The sequence below is a fragment of the Hypoxylon fragiforme genome (genome assembly GCF_022984875.1).
Source record: "Hypoxylon fragiforme strain CBS 206.31 chromosome Unknown GGS25scaffold_2, whole genome shotgun sequence".
NCBI lineage: Eukaryota > Fungi > Ascomycota > Sordariomycetes > Xylariales > Hypoxylaceae > Hypoxylon > Hypoxylon fragiforme.
The window spans coordinates 1,558,725-1,579,904 of NW_026054757.1; the positions used below are offsets into that span (position 1 = coordinate 1,558,725).

General features: G+C 47.1%; 6 protein-coding genes across 6 annotated transcripts; 4 read left to right on the forward strand and 2 right to left on the reverse strand.

The window, feature by feature from the left end:
- Positions 1-2,503: 2,503 nt before the first annotated feature.
- GGS25DRAFT_518112 (Cryptochrome/photolyase FAD-binding domain-containing protein) lies at positions 2,504-4,532 on the forward strand (the record flags this gene model as incomplete). The annotated part of the gene is made up of 3 exons (XM_049263483.1): positions 2,504-2,673; positions 2,725-3,566; positions 3,688-4,532. The coding sequence occupies 3 exons, from the start codon at positions 2,504-2,506 to the stop codon at positions 4,530-4,532; spliced, it is 1,857 nt and encodes a 618-aa protein (XP_049119983.1).
- A 195-nt stretch (positions 4,533-4,727) lies between these two features.
- On the forward strand, positions 4,728-5,727 carry GGS25DRAFT_118723 (uncharacterized protein). The gene has a single exon (XM_049256103.1). It carries the CDS (start codon positions 4,931-4,933, stop codon positions 5,609-5,611), a length of 681 nt encoding a protein of 226 aa, XP_049119984.1. The 5' UTR covers positions 4,728-4,930; the 3' UTR covers positions 5,612-5,727.
- A 345-nt stretch (positions 5,728-6,072) lies between these two features.
- On the reverse strand, positions 6,073-6,408 carry GGS25DRAFT_518114 (uncharacterized protein; the record flags this gene model as incomplete). The annotated part of the gene is made up of 2 exons (XM_049263484.1): positions 6,073-6,267; positions 6,334-6,408. 2 exons carry the CDS (start codon positions 6,406-6,408, stop codon positions 6,073-6,075), a joined length of 270 nt encoding a protein of 89 aa, XP_049119985.1.
- A 322-nt stretch (positions 6,409-6,730) lies between these two features.
- On the forward strand, positions 6,731-11,466 carry GGS25DRAFT_475278 (Urb2/Npa2 family-domain-containing protein). Its single transcript, XM_049259697.1, has 5 exons — positions 6,731-6,881; positions 6,967-9,441; positions 9,499-9,599; positions 9,665-10,344; positions 10,401-11,466. Exons 1-5 carry the CDS (start codon positions 6,858-6,860, stop codon positions 11,183-11,185), a joined length of 4,065 nt encoding a protein of 1,354 aa, XP_049119986.1. The 5' UTR covers positions 6,731-6,857; the 3' UTR covers positions 11,186-11,466.
- Positions 11,467-14,415: 2,949 nt separating this feature from the next.
- GGS25DRAFT_118827 (uncharacterized protein) lies at positions 14,416-16,170 on the forward strand. The gene is made up of 2 exons (XM_049256104.1): positions 14,416-15,932; positions 16,030-16,170. Exon 1 carries the CDS (start codon positions 14,576-14,578, stop codon positions 15,857-15,859), a length of 1,284 nt encoding a protein of 427 aa, XP_049119987.1. The 5' UTR covers positions 14,416-14,575; the 3' UTR covers positions 15,860-15,932; positions 16,030-16,170.
- Positions 16,171-17,499: 1,329 nt separating this feature from the next.
- On the reverse strand, positions 17,500-20,832 carry GGS25DRAFT_118927 (chloride channel). The gene is made up of 3 exons (XM_049256105.1): positions 19,929-20,832; positions 17,903-19,861; positions 17,500-17,830 (listed from the first exon to the last, which is right to left on the reverse strand). The coding sequence occupies exons 1-3, from the start codon at positions 20,541-20,543 to the stop codon at positions 17,774-17,776; spliced, it is 2,631 nt and encodes an 876-aa protein (XP_049119988.1). The 5' UTR covers positions 20,544-20,832; the 3' UTR covers positions 17,500-17,773.
- Between the last annotated feature and the right edge of the window lie 348 nt (positions 20,833-21,180).

Sequence of the window (21,180 nt, forward strand, 5' to 3'; positions counted from 1 at the left end):
GTAACTCTATTTCCTCGAAAGTTGGTACAACTTAGACGATCGGCATGCGATTTTAACGGCTCGTAACGTTCGTAGATCTCGGGCCAATTGTTTGGTGCTTTATCTCTCTAAATATAGATAATAACCAACTGGAAAGAAACATAGAAAAAAAATGGGCAAGTTGTGAATGTTGTTGGGTAAGAAGGGGATAAGGAATGGAGAAGGAGAAGGATACTATGTATGGAGATGTCTAGTATTGTAGGTATGTAGATGGAGAGAGTGGTATCATTGGTATTATTAGAGTGTATCTTTCCATACGTACTTGTATCCTCCAAGTCGCAAGGTATCAAGGTCGCAAGGAAAAAAAAAAGATTAAAATCAAACATTATGGAATACATAAAGTCAATCCCTGCTGTACATTATGTATGGTGCATGCCTACATTGCCTAAGTTATTAAGTAGTAGTTACATACCTAAGGTTAATAGGTAATGTCGGGTACTACTAGGTAGTATTACGGTGCTAGCCTGCATACTGGATAGTGCTATGCAGTACCTATATCGGTTATACTATCGGTCACTCAACTAAAGGACTCGGGGGTGACTACCACTCAGCCTACTGCAGGTGATCAGATACAATCGAGAAAGATGCGAAAAGGGAGGCCCTGCAGATTGACTGTCCAATTGGGCCTGGCTTGAAACATGGCTAACAGGGGGTTTTGAAAGAGTGGGTTGGTGGATGAGACGAGCATGATAGTCAGACAGTGGCCTCTAGTTGCTCAGGGCGGTTGCTGTCAGGCAGTGTCAGCTTTAATAGGTAACTTAGTACCTAACTACATGTAGTCCCTATCAAGATGTACTCGGTACCTACAGTACTAGGTATTGTACAATACAATGAAAGCCAGCAGGCAGATAGCCCTGGGCAGATACACCGGATGAAAAATACAACGCACTGTAGTAGCACGTAAATCTTCAAAATTTCCAGAAGGTGCCCAGCCATCAATTAGAACCATGATGTCGCTTTTTATACTTGACATCCATGCCCGTTACCACTCTTATCTCCAGTGTATTCGTTTTAGCACGTTTATTAGTGCTTGCAATTTCTATTCTTGCATACACCTAGCATGTACCTAGCGCTTATCCATCATGTAATGTTACTGTAACGCAAGTACTAGGTATGATACGGTATGTACAATACCTCCTATGTCGTCGTACTTCTCGTGCGTTGCTCTTATTTGACTCCATTCGATCTTCAAATGTAGCCAAAGATTGTATCTCCATTTTTAGGTGTGCAGTCGTACGTCCTATAGCCTAACAACCTACCCACTGGTACCTGGCTCGATCAAGATCTATTATCTACTCGTCATGGGAATGCAGAGGTAAAGGCTATGGGACGAGATGGCTGCCTCACACATACACACACATCTCAACGATCTATTAGGCATAGTTACTACTAGTAGTAGTAAAGTTTACAAGAATAAGCCTTGGCATATTCTCGTATATCCAGCTAGCCGGCGACTGGAATTCGTGATACCTTAGGTACCTGCCAACAGTTACCTACATGTATGTCTTTCCGACTCTTTCGAGTATAACATTGAAGGTTGCATTCGTTGCCAATGGCTGTGTTGGCATGTATGCACATAAGTCTGAGTAATAAACAAACCCAACCATTCCGAAGACTACTATGAGCGGCCTACGTGCAGGTACCTGCTACGTACCTGATTTGCACAGAATTGTAGAAACAAATAAACAAGCCAACAACAAAAACATTCCATCCAACATCGAATATTTGTTATTGTCTCTCAACTGCTGTATTTTGACCTTCAATACTTCCTCTGCCCCTGTCTTGCGGCCCTGCCTACGGCAGACTAGCCCCTCCGGTTCCTGCGCTAGTGTGCCCGAACCATGAACCGTCTGTGGGGAGGATCGCAGTTTTGGGTTCGACCAATAATTCGATGGGTAGTTAAATAGCTGCCTACGAACCTAGGTTAGGTAGGAAGTTCGCGAATGGGATCCCACCTTAACTACCTACAGTAGGTATGTATCTTCAAAATCCATATCGAAATACCTTTTCCATACAAAATAGGAAAACAGAAATACCATCTCGTATAAACATCCACTATTAAAGCAACCATGCCCCTCCTCAAGTAACCATTAGAGGTTGTCAATGTTAAGCAGCACTGTCATTGTTACATATTCTATATGTACTGTAAGTATGTAGACACCGCCTTACACTTTGAGACCGCTCGAGAAACGGTTTTCCGTGAAGGGTGTGAGCCAAGGAAACCTTCACATTGCTTTTATCGCTCCCCCCATAGCCATGGGCCAACTTCAGCTTACGTAGCAAGAATTTCCTTGTGGCTGGAGTCCTGACATCATGGACTTCGTTAGGTTCAAAAGAGCCTTCACTAAGTAAGAGCAGAGCTTCGGATAAAGCTTTGAGGAAATGAAATTCCCATGGCCGTGATAAGGAGTATTTATTTTTATTCAAGTCGGTCAAACCCAGATTACAGCGCTGTAATCCCACAATGGGAAAACCACGTGTCGTGTACTGGTTTCGAACAGATCTGCGACTCCACGATTCTCCTGCCTTACGAGCTGCCCTTGATCTAGATCCAGCCACTTTATGGCCCATATTTACTTGGGATCCTCATTATGTATACCGAGCCAAAGGAGGAGTCAACAGATGGCAATACCTGTAAGCCCGCGTTCTAGATTGTTCAACTGGGCCGAATGTTGATCGTGTTAGGCTCGACTGCCAGGCTGATCTTTCGGCCTCTATTCAAAAACTAAACTCCAAGTCAAAGCTCTTCATACTACGTGAAGCACCACAGACTCTTTTCCCCAAACTATTCAAAGCTTGGAACGTGACACACCTAGTCTTTGAGAGAGATACAGATGCTTACGCCCGAAGCAGAGACAAGGCCGTAACAACGTTGGCCGAAAATGCCGGTGTGAAAGTAATTACTCGGTATGGACGTACATTATGGGATAGCGACGAAGTCGTCGCATATCATGGAGGAAACCCAACCATGTCTATCACCCAACTTCAAGCGGCTGGGCACAAGGTTGGGGAAATACCCAGGCCTATACCAGCTCCCAAGTATTTACCAGACCCGGGAGAGATGCCCATTAACTTCGAGCAGCAAAAGCCAGAAACGGAACCGGATCTCAACGCACCACATCGTCGTGGTATAGACAAAACGTATTCCTATATTGCAGGACCCAGGGGCGACTTCGCTATCGCGACCATCGACGAGCTTGGGTTTTCAGCAGCAGCCACAACACCGCATCGTGGCGGTGAAACGCGCGCTCTCAAAACCCTGGAGGAAATTTTCTCTAACGAGAAATATGCTGCAACGTTTCAAAAGCCAATAACCAGCCCAGCAGCATTTGAGCCACAGTCAACAACTCTTCTGTCGCCAATGCTTCACTTTGGTGCGCTCTCATCGCGTTTGTTTTACTGGCGGGCGCAAGATGTAGTCGAAAAGTACGGTAAAGGGGCGTCCTCGCCTCCTGAGAGCCTGACTGGCCAATTGCTGTTTCGAGACATGTACTTTGCTGCGCAGGCCGCAATAGGGTCACCTTTTGGTATGCAAATTACGAGCTCATCCATGTACTCCTTTCTAGATGGTCCCTAATTTTGTGGTAGTCCAAACCCTGAATAATACATACTGCCGTTTTATTCCATGGCATCTACCCTCAAAAGTAGTCGGCAGCGATGCAAGTGAAAATATTAACAACGGCGAGTATCATGTCGACTCATCGCAAGCCGAGGAGTGGTTCCAACGTTGGAGGGCAGGTATGACGGGGTTTCCCTTTGTCGACGCCCTGATGCGCCAGTTATGTGCCGAGGGCTGGATCCATCATCTGGGGCGACATATGGTGGCGTGTTTCCTGACTAGGGGCGGTTGTTATGTACACTGGGAGCGTGGAGCCGATGTTTTCGAAGAGTGGCTGATCGATCATGAGCCAGCTTGCAATGCCGGTAACTGGCAGTGGCTAAGCTGCACCGCGTTCTACTCCCAATACTATCGTTGCTACAGCCCAGTTGCGTTCGGGAAGAAATGGGATAAGAATGGTGAATTAATACGAAGATGGGTACCCGAGCTAAAGAATTTGGATGAAAAGTTCATTTATGAACCTTGGAAAGCTAGTCAGGCTGCTCTTGATAATGCCGGCGTGAAAATCGAGGGCGATGGGCTCCATGAAAAAAAGGCCGGGACTTACCCAACTCCGATGTTTGACTTTGGGGAGAGAAGAAGTATCTGCATGGCTGCGATGAAAAGGGCATATTCTATCGGACTACATGGAAATGATGACAAAGTTAAGGATGGGACTTGGAAAGAGGAATTTGAAAAAGCGGGCGAAACAGAGATGGAAGGCCTTGGTGGCAATAGCCAGGAGGAGGAATATGAGGAGGAGGAGCATTCGAATAATGTTCAGTATAACAAGAAGGAGAAAGGAAACCGGGGCAGTAGCAAGCATGCAAGAAGTCAAAGTGCCGTGGTCAAGGAAGGGCCAATGGACAAATTCACTAAAAGATTAAGGAGATGAAGTTACACATAATTTAACCTTGGAACCTTGAGGTATGTTAAGTTACTCTATATCATACTAGAAGCAGTAGCGATTACTCTGCTTTGGCACGTTTGCACGATCCCCTTTCTTAGTACCTACTCCTATTTACCTACCCAATCTTCTATTAGTAGCATGTAGTTGCCACACCTTCCAGAACAGCTTAGATCTATGTATATGGATTCGTCGTAAAGCTCGGCTGGTTTAAACTTGAACATTCATATACTTGCTACTTGGTTAGACATAAATCAGTCTTATATTCCTTCGACTATTTATATTCAGCCTTTGCCACCGTTTCAGGCATCCCAACGAGTCCCACCGCCACAAGCAAACATTACTGTATGTGTAGACGTATCATCTAATCAGAACAGCGTCTAATAATGTCAACTAAGCGATCAAGGCAACTCCGAAGATCAATTTGTCAAGGGGCGAGAAGACGAGCTTTAACTGTGGGTTCTCGTCACGCGGGGGAAGTCGAGTTGAGCTTAGGCAACATGGAATTCGCCGCATCCCCAAAAGACTACGGGACTGAGCATTCACAAATCATCAAATCTCACACGTTAGCGCCGACACACGCCTTCAAAACTGCGACAGCCACCTACCCTCTAACCTCTCCGTTAGCGAGCCATGAAGAGATTTATATAATGGCACTAGCAATTTGCTTCTTGGCCCTCCTAATTGGATGGCTTCTCATAGTATGCATACGAACAAGCCTCTACTCTCTCGCCCGCAAGGCGAGAAAGAAAGCCCAAGAAATAGACCCAGAGAGCGGTATATTATTAGGAGGGGAGCATGTCCCTGAGGAGGGTTCGTCGCTTCTATGTAGCTTGAGAAATGTGTCGACGGGTAGTCTAATCAAGTCAGCTGGGGGAAAGAGTTTGGACTTCGCCAATGGTATCACGAAGGAAATAGGACCGATTAGGAGAAAAACGCGAAGCATTCGCTATTTGGATGAAGAGGCAGCTGTGGGTTGTAATGAGGGCGAGGACGATGACAGTATGGAAGTGGGTGGCTATTTTTTACGCCTAAGACATGGGATAGCGGCTGTGCTACCTGCATAGAGGAGGAAAAGAAGTCCCAGGACCGAAGAAATCGCCGGCGTATCTTTCGCCTACTTCAGGGGTCTGTGAATACGGAAGACGAGCTGTGAATGGCTTGGTACCGTTAGTAACTCGAGCATCAGGACTTCAATGTGGAGATAATAGGGAGCTTGACTGAGAAAGCAGCGTCCTGGGAGCCTTGTAGGGTTTGTTTTTGTTAACTGTATACAACTTTCCCTTTATGTTAAGCGCATGATATTGTCATTGAGCCCTGGAACCTCATGCTTTCAGTCAACTACCATACCCCCACTTCCCGGGATAGGCCTCATTTATGTAAATGAACTCGTTCCAATTACGCCCGCCATTTTTAGGATGGTCGTCTATCGGTGTTGTTTCTGTTGTACAGGTATAATATCGTTCGCAAGGGGGCGTTTTCGTCGAGAACTGCCCGCATCTAGATAGAGCCACCACCTCGTGCTAATTCATGCCTTCCTTTTCAATTCCTGGGATGCTTGCTTTAAAGTCCAATTGCACTCCTCGTAAGCTCTGCCGGCACCAAATCCGACTCCCACAAATGCTGGCCATGCTCTTCGTCGGAATAGGAGGACTGAGAAGACAACACCAAATCCGAGGCCTAAGGTGGACTTAATGAGCATGTTGGAGATGCAGCGATCCCACTACAATTGCCTTCATGTTAGCGACTCCATGAACAGCTGTGAAAAAATAGTGGAGTTGCGCCATACCTTCTCGTTCAAAAGTGCCTCGCTCACAGGTCGGGAGACCGTGCTGGGCGGCGCAGGAACCGATGTCTCTGACATGGTGGACGAATACTAATATAGGTTAATGATAAATAAGTTTTGACTTCTACCTGTGCAGTTACAGGGGTTCATACCTTGCGGGTTGGAGAGTTTAAGTGAGAGTGGTGCAAATTGAATTATCGTCAACTTGAAGTAATTTATAATTTCTACGCATTCAGGTTAATTTTGGAGCATGGATCATGCAACTGGCAACGGTCGATAAGTCGCGGGAACCCGAAGGCGGTGAAAGCTTGTATGTGATTGTTTCTGGGCTAGCGTAGAATTTATAGTTAGTTATGCGGCAGAAACTTGTAGCGGGGAGCTCCATTAAAAAAAAAAGTTGGTTTTACTAGGATATACAGACATAGTTACAACTTACTATTAGTTAGTAGCTTCAAATGTTCAAACAATGTTCGTTGAATAGAAAATATTTCAGCGTTTGACAATATGCCCAATTGATCATTTTCACAATGAAGGCCAATGATGACTTAGAGGTGAGCTTTTTGGCCACATCATATGGATAAGCCTACTTATGTACATATAGTCAATGCGCAATTGAAAACTAACAACTGATTTTAGTCGCAACGGCTTGCTCTCATCAGAGCCGTCAGATCCCTCGACGAAGACAAAACAGTTGCCCTGCCCGAAAAAATACAAACACTTTGGACATTGCTTTCAGCAACTAAAAGCACAAGACTTCATGGCGTTGAAGAGAACATACTACGATGGATATTCAAACACATGAGCGGCAATACCGAAACTGCTGAACAAGTCCGTCGGTATCCTCTCACCTGGTCCATTCTTAGCTATGTGTTCCCCCAGATCCCGTCGCAATCTCTGGGGAGATCACTTGCCTCGCTTCGCTTTGTATCAGTCTTACATCAAGCCCTTGGAGATATCACTACAGCTCAAAGAAAGCCCCCGGTATTACCAAACCAAACGAATGGGATAGCACCGAAGAAAACGCGGAAGAGGAAGAGAGATGACAAGTTTCCTTCTGACATTGAGGAACTTCGTACCCCCGAAGGTTGCATAAAATCAGCTACCGAACTACTTAGGGCTCTGAGCAACCTCATTGGCCAGGGAAATCATCGTGTAGTGTCGAATGCTCCCGACCGAAGGGTTGGTGCCGAACACATCAAGTCGCTTTTTTCCTCATCCAACGAAGAAACTAGAGATATCGCCGCGAGATTGATATTGACATGCGATCGCTCATTGAGTGTTCTTGACGGTGGTCTTTCGCAAGATCAGGCACTGTGGATCAATACTATCACAACTTTATGGAATATCCGCCTTCACAATAAAGATGACAGCCTTGATTTTGCCAGGCACATGTATATGCCCGTCACTTCAATATTGACGAGGTTGCGCGGTATAGCTGGGGTCACGCCTGTACCGGTGGCCAGTGATGCTGTCAAAAGCCTTTGGATACAGCAGCTCGAGCAATCTTTGAGCGCATACTTCATCCGCCCTGCCCGGCACATATTTGCGATAGATGGAAACTTCGAGGTAATAGAGACCGCACTAGAAGTCTCAAAAAGGAATATAGGCGGCTCAGTCATAGCTATGTGGGATGTAGTAGCTACCGTTCCTCAGGACTCAAGCAATCCCAAGGCCAAGGCAGAGCATTCATCATGGGCTCAAAGTGTTTTCAAAATTCTACTCAAAGCTATTCAACCTCTGGAACCCTCGGGTCGAAATCAAGTCATTGCTCACATGTTAGACACGGCGATCAAGAGTGATTCTGTCCCAAGTACAGAAGCACTTCGTGTAGTATGTAGAGAACACGCACTTATGGTAGACGAAACCAATTGGAGCCTGATCGCCAAAATAATCGCTTGCGATGCCGACGTGTTCCTGATGGACGATACCTTGATCAAAGTCGTTTTCGATCGAATCAGTTCTTACTCGAACGAAGCCTCTTCTACTAAAGATACAATCGCTACCGATATTATTCTTCCCATAGAAGATGCTTTTGCGAAAGCACGGAATTTATCAGGCTTTATTCAGAAATGGTATGATTGCCTCTGCGAGAGCGTCGGGAACTCGTTGGACCAAGCTATTTGGTTTGACGTGAAAATCCGAGATCGACTCTCTAGCATTCTGCAGAGTTCGTTAACCAGCACACAACTTATGCGTGTCCTAGAGCGTCTGGACACTTCCGATGCCAATAGTGGTGCGCTTTTAGTTGTCGTGGATGCAATCTCTACTAGGGTTACTGAAGAGGAGTTCATCAGGAATGCTGACTCGAAAATATTCAATGCTATCTTCAAGGATAAGGCCTATGAGAACATCCCACCTTCAGTACTGTCATTAAGGTGGCGTATTGCTGGTAGGATGGCCTCTTGGGAAATGACAGACGAAGCCAGCCGACTTTGGAAGGAATTAAAATCAACTCTTAAACGGGTTCTTAAGAAAGGTGCTTTAAATGATCCTGAGACCTTTGAGGCATTCAGCTGCTGTTACAAGCTGTGGCTAGCTTTCTATCCCGAAGGCAAATATGAAGGGGATCTATCTAAGTTAGCCTATTCGTTCCTCCAAAGGCTCATCTCCGAGATGAAAACCAGTCATGACCTCGCTGTGTTTCAATTCTACATAGATCTCGTCTTCCAATCCCTCCCAATGCTCGTAGGATCGCCAAAACAGGATATCAATGCTCTGATCTCACTCATCGTGGATATATATTGGCATATTGGACAACAATTCACACTTGAAGGTGATATACAGCTTGGCCATCATATACGTTCACTTTTGCGCAATCCCGATTGCGAGGACGACGAAGCATTAATCGATGCCCTGATATCGCAACCCCTCGATGCTCTCGATAGTGCAGAGACACGATCAGGCTGGACACAGCTGCAGAGCCTCGGGCTACTTCGAATTCTTTCCGAGTTTCCGAATGAGGTTTTCTCGAAAGGACGCCGCAAACGCATTTTGTCCTCCTGGAAGAAATGGAAGTCGGCGATAGCTACTCATGCATCTCAGGACTCCCAATTCACAATAACTATGCTTGGGTTGTTGACTAAAATCATGCAGCAACCAACATTTTACGAAGTACTTATGACTCGATGTTCTTTTCATAATGGAAACCAAGGCTAACGTTTTTGATAGGATATGGAATTCGACGATCTTGTCGATTTGTCTCTAAATATAGAGATACTTGATAAGAATGTTTATACGTTGTTAGAAAAGCTCATCGATCTAACACTAAGGTCAGTGGCGCAACGTGTTCTCTGCAAATTTCGTATGACATGTCTAGTTTCTAATTTTGCTACAGACAAATGGCCACCGATACCGAAGGATCTTCGCTGACTTATTTTGCTGGTGCATCAAAATTTGTAAAAGGCATTGTGCCAGATGACTCAAGCCATACAAGCCCTCACATGCTTCTAATGACAGGCCTAGCTTCTGTGCTGCATGCATTGCCTCCAAGTAAACCGTATATTTCTGCCATCAACGTCGAAGAAATCACGCAGAAACTGGAACATATGGTCCAAACCAGTCTGTCTAGATTCGCATCTGATAGGAAGACGATGGAAGTGGCCGCAGCAGATGAGTCAGTGTTGCTCTCGCTTTCCACGACATTAAAAGGAGCCGCCTGCGTCGTTGATATCAACGAGGGAAAGCCCATCACACTTGCGGAGAAGACAGTCCACCAATTAGAAGCCATAAGTGCGACATACATCTCAAAGGATGTCAGCGTTGGCTGGGAGTTGCGTACCTTCCTTCTTCATAACTACCCTGGTCGATATGATACGGCAGCATTCTTCACGCAGCTAGAACAAGCATCTCAGACAGTGGATGAGGACGTAGTATATGCCCTAGTGGACGTTTTCGTGAAAAGTAAGGACAATGGCGCAAGAGACCAACTGCTTATCGATTTACTTGGTGATAAGCTTCCTACCAGCTCCGTCGGACTCCTACTTGCAGTCAGGAGGCTCATTGAGCTGCACCAAGGTGAGTTCCTTTATACCAACTATGACTAATAATAACCTAATCTGATGGCCTCTTAGGTTCCAATTCTCCATCAGGTAGTGGTGATAACCATGGCGGTCTCAATTTGGCAGCCGTCTACGAGCGACTTGCTTCACAGCTAAGCTGTGCCGAATCACTTCATCATTTCAAGCTTCTGTCGGATATTTTGGCGTTGCTACTTGAAAAGCACGCCAACTCGATGACCCAGTTCAATATTGAGATGACGCTAAGTAGCGTTGTGCACGTATGCTCACCGGAGGGCCCACGTTTCCAAGCCCCCAGGGCGGCGGGGGAAGTGTACGAGAAGTTATGCAAACTCGTGGCCATTGTGCTCAGACGGCATCGACTTCGGCTGAGAGGGCACTTTCCAATTCTGCTTACCACATTACACGTGCTTCTTAGTACTCTGCTTGCCGTCCCCGATGCTGCGTCATCTCAAATATGCTTGCCGTGGCTTCACTCACGGTTGCAGTCGAGGCATGCCGAGCGGTTTACTCGTTTGGTCACATTAATATGCGAGCCGAGCGCGGGATCGGTAGCGAGAGAGAGATTAAGTGATCTAGACTCGGCGACCGACGCAGCAAAGCGGGCCGCAGGGCACCATATGTTTACTATTTTGGAACTGTATATCAAATTGCAGCTCGAGGCTGCTATCCCTCTGGACATCAGAAAGGCGCTCGAGCCTGGTGTATACGCTATTATCGATATCACACCGCAGGGTTGCAGAAGGATATTAAATGAGTCGCTCGATGCCAATGGGCGGGCGATCTTTAGGCAGTTGTTTGCGGATTACAAGAAGTTCGGGAAGTGGACTGGCGTCTAGTTGGATCTTGGCTTGCTGTATACTGTATAATACACCCCTTCAAACTAAGTAATGGCTTAGATAGGTAGATATGATATTGTAACGGTTGTTGTGGGGGAGATCAGATCAGAAGGAAAGCAAGCAGACTAGCTTGAAGCTCTGCTACACTACCTACGATATAAATCGTATATACCTACCTGTAGGTAACATCAAGTATACCTACTGTCTGCCTACAATTCACATTCGTATATACCTGTATTCCCACCTACTTACCAAGGCTTACCTATTACGCGACTTGCCTATCACACGTGGGCGTGAAACGGTGGCACGATAAATTTGGCATACGACTATTCCCAATTTCCCATGGAAGGGGGGTATGAGCGACTTCCGCCGATGCTTTATATCTCACGAGAGATATGTGACTAAGAAAAACGTAAGGTTTATCGCTATTCACGGCCACATACATACTGAGTCATACATATCAATACCTATACCGAGCACGAAATAGACACAGAAACCGTTCACGGGGATAGACTCTGATTAGTTTAATGCGGCTTACCATTGCGCCATAGGCTATGTACATACATACTATGTATACTATGCCACTATGGTATTGTATGTACAAGTTGTATATGCTTGGACTACATCATTGTCAATAGATTGTCAATACATATGTCATTCTAAGAAATCACCTAACCTTAAGGTCATTACCTACCTAAGCAGTGCTCGGCCGATATATATGGGATTGGCATGGCTAGCAAATAGTAGCAATGACTGGCAAATGGCTAAGGTACCTAACTAGTATTGAAAGGGGCACCTATAAGCGCACGACCCGCTGGTCTGGAGACTTTCACACCGAGACACGGAAGTGGACTACTGTTCCGAGCCGCAGCGGAACGGCCGCCTTTCGTTTCCTTTGCTCCCTCCCTCCTTGAGTCCTTGGAGTCCCTCCCAGCCTTATTATTCCTTCTTTTCTTAGGCAGGTACACACTGTATAATCTCTGTATTACGACCAATTGCCACTTATTTTATAATTCGATCACCCCATGTGTCGACCAATCTGATCCGCGTATTGGCTGTCTACCTATAGGCGTTGAATTAAGTAATAATGTAATTATGAGCCCATGTTTTCTGTGTCCAAAAAGAAAAAAAGAAAAAAGAAAATCCAAACCCTTGAACCTTTTCGGGATCCCCATTTCCCGGGCAAAGACCGAGAGTGTTGTGCTGGTGAGGGCCAAATTTACTTTCGGCATTGTGGATATTTATTATTATGCTCCGTAGGTGAGATCACAATCCAGAATCGTCAATTCGGTCCAAGAAGGAAGGAAGCCTTTTTGTGTTCATAGCGGCGACCCATTGGCCACAACGGCGATTACCACGTGGGAGGCAGAGGCAGCCATTCTTATCCGTTCTAGGTTTTACTAATAATAATACTGTAGTCCAGAGGTATTCCTTATACTACTTGGTATCAATCCTACTCGGGTCATACACCTTTATGGTAGGTAAGTAAGTATGTAGGTATAATACTTCCTAAGAACCCTCCTAGGCGAGCGAATCGCATCCGACCGGCACTAGATGGGAAGTCATGTCATGAGAACAAAGAAGCGAAGACCGATCATCCCGGAACGCGGTTCTTTGGTTAGGGATGCCTTGAATTCCCGTTGCAATATAAACTCTTTAGTTAACGTGACTTTCTCGGGAATACGCTCGGCTGAATGGCCCCCCTTAGCATTCAGAAAAAGCCGGGCCGAATTCTGTTTCCCATTTTCCGGAGGTAGGTAAAGAAGTAAAGCTAGAGTCGACGCCGGCATATTTGGCGAAAGTACCGGTAGCGCCGGGACTACACCGTGGGATAAAACTTGGGAGGGAGCCATGAGAAGGAAAAATAAAAAGCGGGCTAATTACTTATACCTACTGATTACATGCTTAAAGTAGCAAGTGTCTCGGATGCTATGGCACCCCAACACGTGTCGGGTAACTCAACCGAAGACAAGGTTTTGTATTCTCTCCTTTTTTTTTTTTTTTTTTTTTCTTCTTTGGTTTGGCATGTGTTTCCTTCTTTCTCTAGTGTACTGTAGTTGAAGGAAACGTTGCACACTTTGATACATTACCTACCTGATACACAGTGGATATGTTTGAAGTCGAGACCAAGCTGTAGGCGCAAGACAACTAGGTTACTAACCTAGGTATGTAGGCTCACAGGCTATCAGGCAGTTGTTAGTATTGAAGAGTTTAACAAATCCGCCACAGTCGGTAGTATTATTAACTGCGCCTCGACTAATGACCCATCCTTCTTCCCATATCCATTTCCTCTTCCATCTCAATACCCATCTCAATATCCATATTGATATCCATATCCATCTCTATCCCTTGGGTATGTATACATGCCACCGTCACCAGATCAGATCAGAACCTGTCGGCAGTGAAATAGTGAAATAAGGACGAATCAGAATCCTTGGTTGGACTACGGTAATCTTGGCTTTACCGAGCGCTCGTTCCTCTTTCTTTTTTTTTTCTTTCTTATTTTTCCAACTAACTAACCCTACCTTGGTACTCAACTGTTCTCTACTTTTTTTTTAACGGTGTTTAATTTTTTTGGTTAGGGCGGCTTGCCTCGGTGTCAAAGTGATGAAAGGGGATAAAGGCCCCTAGAAGGACTGGAAGGGAGGGCGTGTGAGTGGTGCGTCGGAGCGACGCCGCGGCAAATCCGTACCATTTCTAGCGTAGCTCTCATCACCTCTCGGTCGCCCTACACGGCTTAGACTGGCAGCTTGGCGTCACCCCGAATGTCGCATGTGGGCCAATTGCACATCCATAGCCTGATTGCATACTTCTGTAGTGCTGGGTATTTTCCACCGGCTGCCTAATCCGGACTGTTCTGGTTCCCCCCTTAGGTACCGTCGCGGTAGTCGTAGTGGTATCATGTACGTCGTATAGGTGTGTAGTGCACTGCCAACGGAAGGGGGGAAAAGATGAAAAAAGGTGTTATCGGCCATTATCCCGAAGGTATAGTCGGTGATATTTGCCTTGTTCCCTACCTACGGTACCCTACGTAGTTAACTTACTTCCATTAGCACCATTCATAGTGGTCTTAGACTCTTAGTAGTACGATTGTATATGTAGGTAGTCTTAGTAGCAGTTACTAGATAGGTACCTACCTACATACCTACCTACCTACTTACTTACTTACCTACCTACCTACCTACCTAACTAGCAAGCCAAGGGACATATCGGATGAAGCCACGCCGTTCCCTTTTCTTTTACCTGCTGGTTTAGGGTTCTTTATATAGGAATTAAACGGTTTCCTCCCGCCGCCGCCGCCCTTACAAACCCCCCCTCCCCCTTTTCCCTTAATATCCCAAAGCCCCCGTGTAAGTTGCAAATGTAGCTGGTGCTTCTTTCTTGCCTGACATGCCCGTCATAGTCAGGCCTTCAGATCACGGGTCGAGATCCTGGGCAGGTCGGAGATATAGGCTCGCATCGTCACCCGAACTGCTACTGCACTACACCTTGACCGACGACACGCGCACCAGCCCGCCCAGAGCCCGGCAGCTGATCCAGAGCTCCTTCTCCGGGCTCGAGCGCAAGGACAACGTCTTCGCGGCCAAGAATGGCTTCGTCCACGCCTGCGTGGACGCCTACAACGAGCACCACTGCCTCGTCATCCGCCCCGAAGATGTCTGGTTCGCCATATTGACCCAGTTCAGCGCGTACATCAACGCGAACTCGGAGGAGCTGCACCGCCGCTTCTACAGCACCACCACCACCAGCGGCAGCAGCAGTGGTGGCAGTCCCCAACAACAAGATGGCCAAAGAAACCATCCACACCAACACCAAAATCAACAACAACAACAGCAGCAACACTCACAGCAACAGCACCACCACTACCACCAAAAGGAGCTGCACATCGACGTGGACCTCGACGGCGTCGACCACGGCAAGATGGCCTTCGCCATGACGAAGATCATCCAGGAGAACATGCGGGACGACGAAGGGCTGCGGGAGTGGGTGCTCCCGGCCTTCACGACGACGACCAAGGTCGACCAGGCGGTCGCGAGCATCATCTTCATGGGCTCGATGCAGAAGTACTTCACGTACAGCTGGGGCACGCGGTGCGGGATCCCGTCCGCGACGCTGCTGGGCGAGGAGACGGACTGGATCCGCATCCGCGAGCGCGCCGAGCGCCTCGCCACCTTCGGCTCCGAGCCCGGCCGCTGGCTGCGCCTGCTGCGCCCCGTGCTCGAGGGCTTCGTCGCCAGCTTCCGCGACCCCGAGGGGGAGAGGGCGAAGAGGTTCTGGCAGGGCATCTGCGACGAGCATGTGCCCAACGGGAGCGGCAGCGTCACGTACTCCGGCTGGATCACCGCGTTCTGCTTCTGGGACGAGAGCGGGCGGTGCCTGCACGGCAGCCCGAAGAGTGGTGAGGGCCAGGGGTGCCAGGAGGTCCAGCTCACGAGGAGCCAGATGCCCAGCGGCTTCTCCAAGGTCCCTGTCACCCTCCTGAACGACGGCGTCGAGATCCCCACCGAGATGGTCGCAGGCTCCATGGCGATCAGGGCGCTTCGGTCGAGGGATCTCGTGGGTGCTGATAAATCCCGGATACGACGGGGTGCTGCTGGTGCTGCGAATGGTGCCGGGGCTGCCGGATACGACACGATACAGCCCGAGGTCGGATGGTTTATGTACAAGACGTAACCACACGGGAGAGGCTGTGAGAGTCAGTTTTTTTTTGGAGTGGTTTTTCTTGTCCCGTTTCTAGATCGTTATGGTAAGTCCAGACAAGTAACCTACCTACCTACCTACCTACCTGCCTATGCAATACCAATGGGCTGGTTATATCGTTTTTTGGCTAACAATGACTGCAGAATACCTAACTACAAACCTGGCTACGAACGAAAGCACGAGGAATCGAGAACCTCGGATTCAACGAGCTTTTCTTTTTTGGACACATATACCTATCAAACCCCCCACTCGCTACCTCACACCGGGCTCCGACTCCTAATATTATATCCTACCTACTTGACCTTCCCTACGTACCTATCTACCTACCTACGCCCTCTCCTTCCCAGATATCTGGGCACATAGCGATGGATCCTCAAAACCTCCCAAAGAAGGATTATACACCGGCCTGGATTACACAGTACCGGCCTCGGCAGTTGGCTCCCCACCCCAACTCCACCCCTAATGAGCCTCGGCGTGGTCTGGCGACTTCCTCTTCCGTTAGGAGGGTAACCAGACTTTGGGATAGGAATAGCTCGCGCTATAGCGAGTATTCCTCATTATTATTATTATCATTATTATTATCATTATTATCAAATTTGAAGAAGGATGGGATCTGAGCTCGAAAATCTCGCATCGTCGTATCCGGCTCTCTCTCTCTCTCTCTCTCTCTCCACATTGGCCGACCTGCTGGAAACGCCGATTCATGACTGGGTATTCGGATTGGCCGGTTTCATCTTCTTTTTCCTTGGTTCTACTAGGGTTTCGGTTATGTCTCATATCATAATGGCTGCTCTGATTTTTATAAATCTTGGGGGGGGAAGCATTTCACGGACAGCGTTGCGGGGAAAAGGGATAACGCGATCGTGATTACCTAACGCCCGGATGTACGGGACAGAGAGAGCTGGCTCAAGGGAAAGGCTTTATACCTACCTACTAATTAGCATTGTCGATAGTTAACCTATCTACCTACCTACCTACCTACCTAAGCTACTCGGTGAAGTAGTTATCTACCTACCTAACCTAACCTAGATGCATATTCTGGCGTAAGTCTCAGGGGATAAGGGGGGCGACACTTGGATTTTAATAATTTGATACCCAGAAAGCAAAGTGGAAAATCTCTACTCTTGGAAGATAGCATTGTCGTCGAAGCTGGGAATTCGGCTAGGGTCTTTATATAGTATCTAGTAAGGTATCTTTAACCGCCTAGCGATATATATATATACATATAGGCGGCGACGTCATGCATCTCAAATATACCTACCTATCTAGTAGACAGTCAGTTCCATGAGGATTGAGTTCCTCATAAGTCCTTTTTTATGGATGAGTAGCATCAGGTATAGTTCCCTATATATCTCAGGCTCCTAAATGATCGCTTAATCTGCGATTTCAGAGTTACGTATTCATACGAGGCTATCACCACTCACTCCTACTGACAATACTACCGTTGCTCTTGGAAATATACCTAGGCACCTATCATATGGCGTACTAACGCCGAGGACAGGTTGCCGTATAATGACGTAAATATAGGTAACATACTCAATCATACTTATGTAAATGTAGAATCCAAAAAGGGGGGGGGGGGGGGGGGTTGGGACTGAAACTGAACCAATAAAGTGCAATATACGTCGTCTCTGACCTCTTCTCAGATTCATTGACTGAACTATCTACCTAAATTAGTTAGCAAATACTTATCGAGAATGTAACAATGCCATCCAAAAATCCAGGCTATGCAACCATGCCGAAATGCTCACGATAATGTAGCGTTGACGCCGCGTTTGCGTCATATCATATGTACCTACCCGAGGCGCATCAAAACGACCTCTACTATACATATTGGTATCCCATGAAATAAAATAAAATAAAATAAAAAACACTCCAATTCTAGAGCTAATGTTCCTTCTCCTCAAGTTCACGCATGTATTTCACAAATCTCTTTTTATGAGTCTGCATTGAAGTTAGTGAGTGTCTCAGGTACGTATGTGCTTAAGAGAGTAATGAAGAGCCGCATAAACTTACCATCCCAGCATAACGCCCATTTCTCAGAGCGCATATATACCGTAACCCAAGCTTAGCAAAGCACTCATACACTAGGTCCATCGGGGACATAATGTCTAGAGCAACAGGAGCTGGATCAATGTAGGGTGTGAAATTAGTCGGGTCCCGCTCCGGAAGCTCCTCGTCATCGATGTTCGGTACGTTTGCCATGAGACAGAGGTCGGTACTTTCATTATCGAGCTGATCCAAAGCGTATTCTAAATCTGGGGCTGGTATTAAGCCAACAAGGATGTCGTCTCTGACTATCGGTAGTCCGCCATCCAACTCTCCAGCTCGATGCAAAAGCTCAAGCTGTGAACGAAGTTTGGTGGCTGCAACAAGGGGCGACTCTGTGATGTCGATAACTCGCTCACGACGAACTCGAGAGACTATTTCGGCAAATTCCGAAGTGAAAATTGGCTTATGCTTGTTGTCTAGGAACGGATAAGCATTCATGTTGGTGAGCAAATCGTAGATGCTGAGCGGCTCCAATGCATCCGCCGTCCACTTGGCGACGAGTATAGCTAAAGAAAATGGCAACACATAATCCAGGCTTCCTGTAAGCTCGAAGAGAATGACGGCAAGGGTGACGGATAATCTCGTGACGCCGCACATCGTCGAGCCCGCAGCAATGAGCCCGTACACTCCCGGTTGGACGCATGTGGATTCTTGAAGGAGAGGGCAGGTTCCCCAAATGCCCCAGTGTGGGAAGCGAAGCACTATCCATTGAACAACATGGCCGACGATTCTGCCCATGAGACCACCAACAACCATGGATGGTACGTATATACCCGCAGGAACCTTTATGCCAAAGGTGATAATTGTCAAAGAGCCTTTTATGATAAAAGCGATGAGCAATGTTCGAAGTATACCAGGTATTTCGTCAATACTGGATGGGCAGAGGCCTAATTCGTCGTCCTTATTATCGTCGTTGCACGGTGCTGCGAGATTCAACAGGAGTTTAGCCACTGGAAGCTTGGTCAGGATATTCCAGTAGCCAACAAGTCCAGTTACCAAGGCCACCAGAACAACCTCGAGAAGTGGATGGTTCTTAATAGCAGGGATCTTGCGAAAAGAGAGAGCCCATCGACGCGATGCTTTGATGAACAAAGCACCGGTAATGCCCCCTAGTACACCTACTAGAACGAACCCGAACATTTCAAACCACTCCCAGTCAATTTTATACCGAACTTCAAACATGACAATCTTGTCGGTGCCATATGGATCAAGAAACTTCAAAGATAGGGCTGCCACGATGCAGCAGAAAAAAGTTCGAAAAAGGGTCTTGGCTGGAAAGTAGTAAGCGACCTCTTCGAGACCGAAGAGAACACCACCAAGAGGAGCCCCAAAAGCCACGACAACACCTGCTGCCGCCGCAGCAGACAAAACCTCGCGCCTCTTAGCATCATTGCGATCATACTTGGAGAATATTCGGCAACAGATGTTACCAATGCATGTTGCAATATGAACGTAAGGTCCCTCTTTACCCAGACTCAGACCCGAGGCAACACTTAGGATCAACCCGACCGTTTTGATGATAAGAGTCTTGAGACCGAGAAAGCCGTGTAAAACAAACCCACTAAGTATGACACGAACTTCAGCCACACCACTCCCAGCGGCGGAATAGTACACCATCGGAGGTGGAGGATCGAAAGTATTTCTACGTGTCCCTCTGGGACTGATGTTCTCATCGTCGTCGTTCTCGTTGTCATCTGGCTCTTGGGAATAGTCGGCAGCTAGGTTCTCATCGAATGTTGACATTCGGTAAGCAGAAGGGACTACTGTCTTAGTTGTGAGCGCAAGTAAGCATGCCAGCACCGAAAGAACAAGGACAGCGATTATATAAATCCCAAAATCTGTTCCAACATTGCCAAAGGGATGGCCTCCTAGAACCTCGGACCAGGATCGCCAATCGGTACATGGCCCATGAGGGCAACATCTCTGTCAACAATGTTAGCTATTAGATGTGCGATGTCAGGCAAGACATCCCTTGGCAATTGCATATTACCTTTTCTCTGAGGTACCACCCTTTTGCGCAATAGCCATCCTTGTAGTCGAAAATGGTTGTCTCTGCTACATCTACGCAGTAGGCTAGCAAGGCTACTAGGACTCCCACCACGGCGCTCAATATCCAGCCCTGAGCACCATCAAATATAACCCTCGCCCTACCCCAGAAGTCCTTCCGGCTCCGTAATTGCTTGACTCGGTAGGCATCGGCGATGCTATCGTGTACCCAGTCGGTGGAGGTGAACTGATCATACCATATCCGATCGTCGGCAAGAATGGAACCCTTTGACTCAGACATTGGATCTGGATGATCAGATATGGCCTGGATCAAACGTTGGCCCCAAGACTCATGTCGATTGTGGAAGCGCGAGACGTGAGATGCTCCGGCAAAGCTATGGTTCCTTGATAGGTAGCCTCTTGGGGTTCCTACAGGACTCTGAATGCGTACGCGGGAGCGCGAGGGACGAAGAAGAGCGGTATTTTCATCTGGGGTATCAGGTATCGAATGCCGCCTACTTCTTCTAGATTGGTGGCGTTGGTGTGTTGGAGACGCTGGGACGGATAGATTAGACGCCTGGGAGGGTGGTATGGTATCGTAAGAAGAGTTATCGGCCATGGTGGGCAGTAGTTGCGGATTTAAGACGGGTACTGGTTGGGGGAAAGGAAGGATGCTGCGAGGTGCGTAATACCAAGTATGAGGTGACTTGGAGTATCAAAAAGGCAAAAGATGATCAAGATGGTGGGCAGCTACTGGCATAGGCAGGCTGAAGATAACCTCACAAATTCGTTTTCGATGGCATAGGCGCACAGCATTCAGTAGTAGGTACCTAGGTCAGGTAGTTGTAGATATCAATGTAATCGGGTGATCCGGAGGCTCAATAATTTGGATCAAAATCCAATGATATTGGATGATGTGGTATATTAGCTCTTAGGTGAGTATGTAACCCACCGGGCAGGTTGAAGCTATCTGGCTATCGCGTCTGAAAACCCATTGTGTTTGTTGTATAGGGAAGTGATGTAAGTTGCCCAGTCTTCCTTTGCTATGTTCATCGAAGATAAGCCGGATGGATCTAAAGGTTGTAGTTCCAAGGTCAAACCAGAGTGACAGGTTCTTGTTAGTGAGGCAACATTGAAGGTAAAGAAGGTATGGTTGGTTGGTAGGCACATTGAAGCAGAACAAGGTATTTACGGACTAGTTACTACATGCCAATACACTTGAATACAGAAAGTACGTAACGGCGTCAACAGGGTAG

Coding starts and splice junctions, on each gene's coding strand:
- GGS25DRAFT_118723 (XM_049256103.1), top strand. CDS start 4,931: ATGTCAACTAAGCGATCAAGGCAACTCCGAAGATCAATTTGTCAAGGG.
- GGS25DRAFT_118827 (XM_049256104.1), top strand. CDS start 14,576: ATGCCCGTCATAGTCAGGCCTTCAGATCACGGGTCGAGATCCTGGGCA.
- GGS25DRAFT_475278 (XM_049259697.1), top strand. CDS start 6,858: ATGAAGGCCAATGATGACTTAGAG. Junction 6,882..6,966: donor AGGCCAATGATGACTTAGAG/GTGAGCTTTTTG, acceptor AACTGATTTTAG/TCGCAACGGCTTGCTCTCAT. Junction 9,600..9,664: donor CTCATCGATCTAACACTAAG/GTCAGTGGCGCA, acceptor ATTTTGCTACAG/ACAAATGGCCACCGATACCG.
- GGS25DRAFT_118927 (XM_049256105.1), bottom strand. CDS start 20,543: ATGGCCGATAACTCTTCTTACGATACCATACCACCCTCCCAGGCGTCT. Junction 19,862..19,928: donor GGTGGTACCTCAGAGAAAAG/GTAATATGCAAT, acceptor CATTGTTGACAG/AGATGTTGCCCTCATGGGCC. Junction 17,831..17,902: donor ATGGGCGTTATGCTGGGATG/GTAAGTTTATGC, acceptor ACTTCAATGCAG/ACTCATAAAAAGAGATTTGT.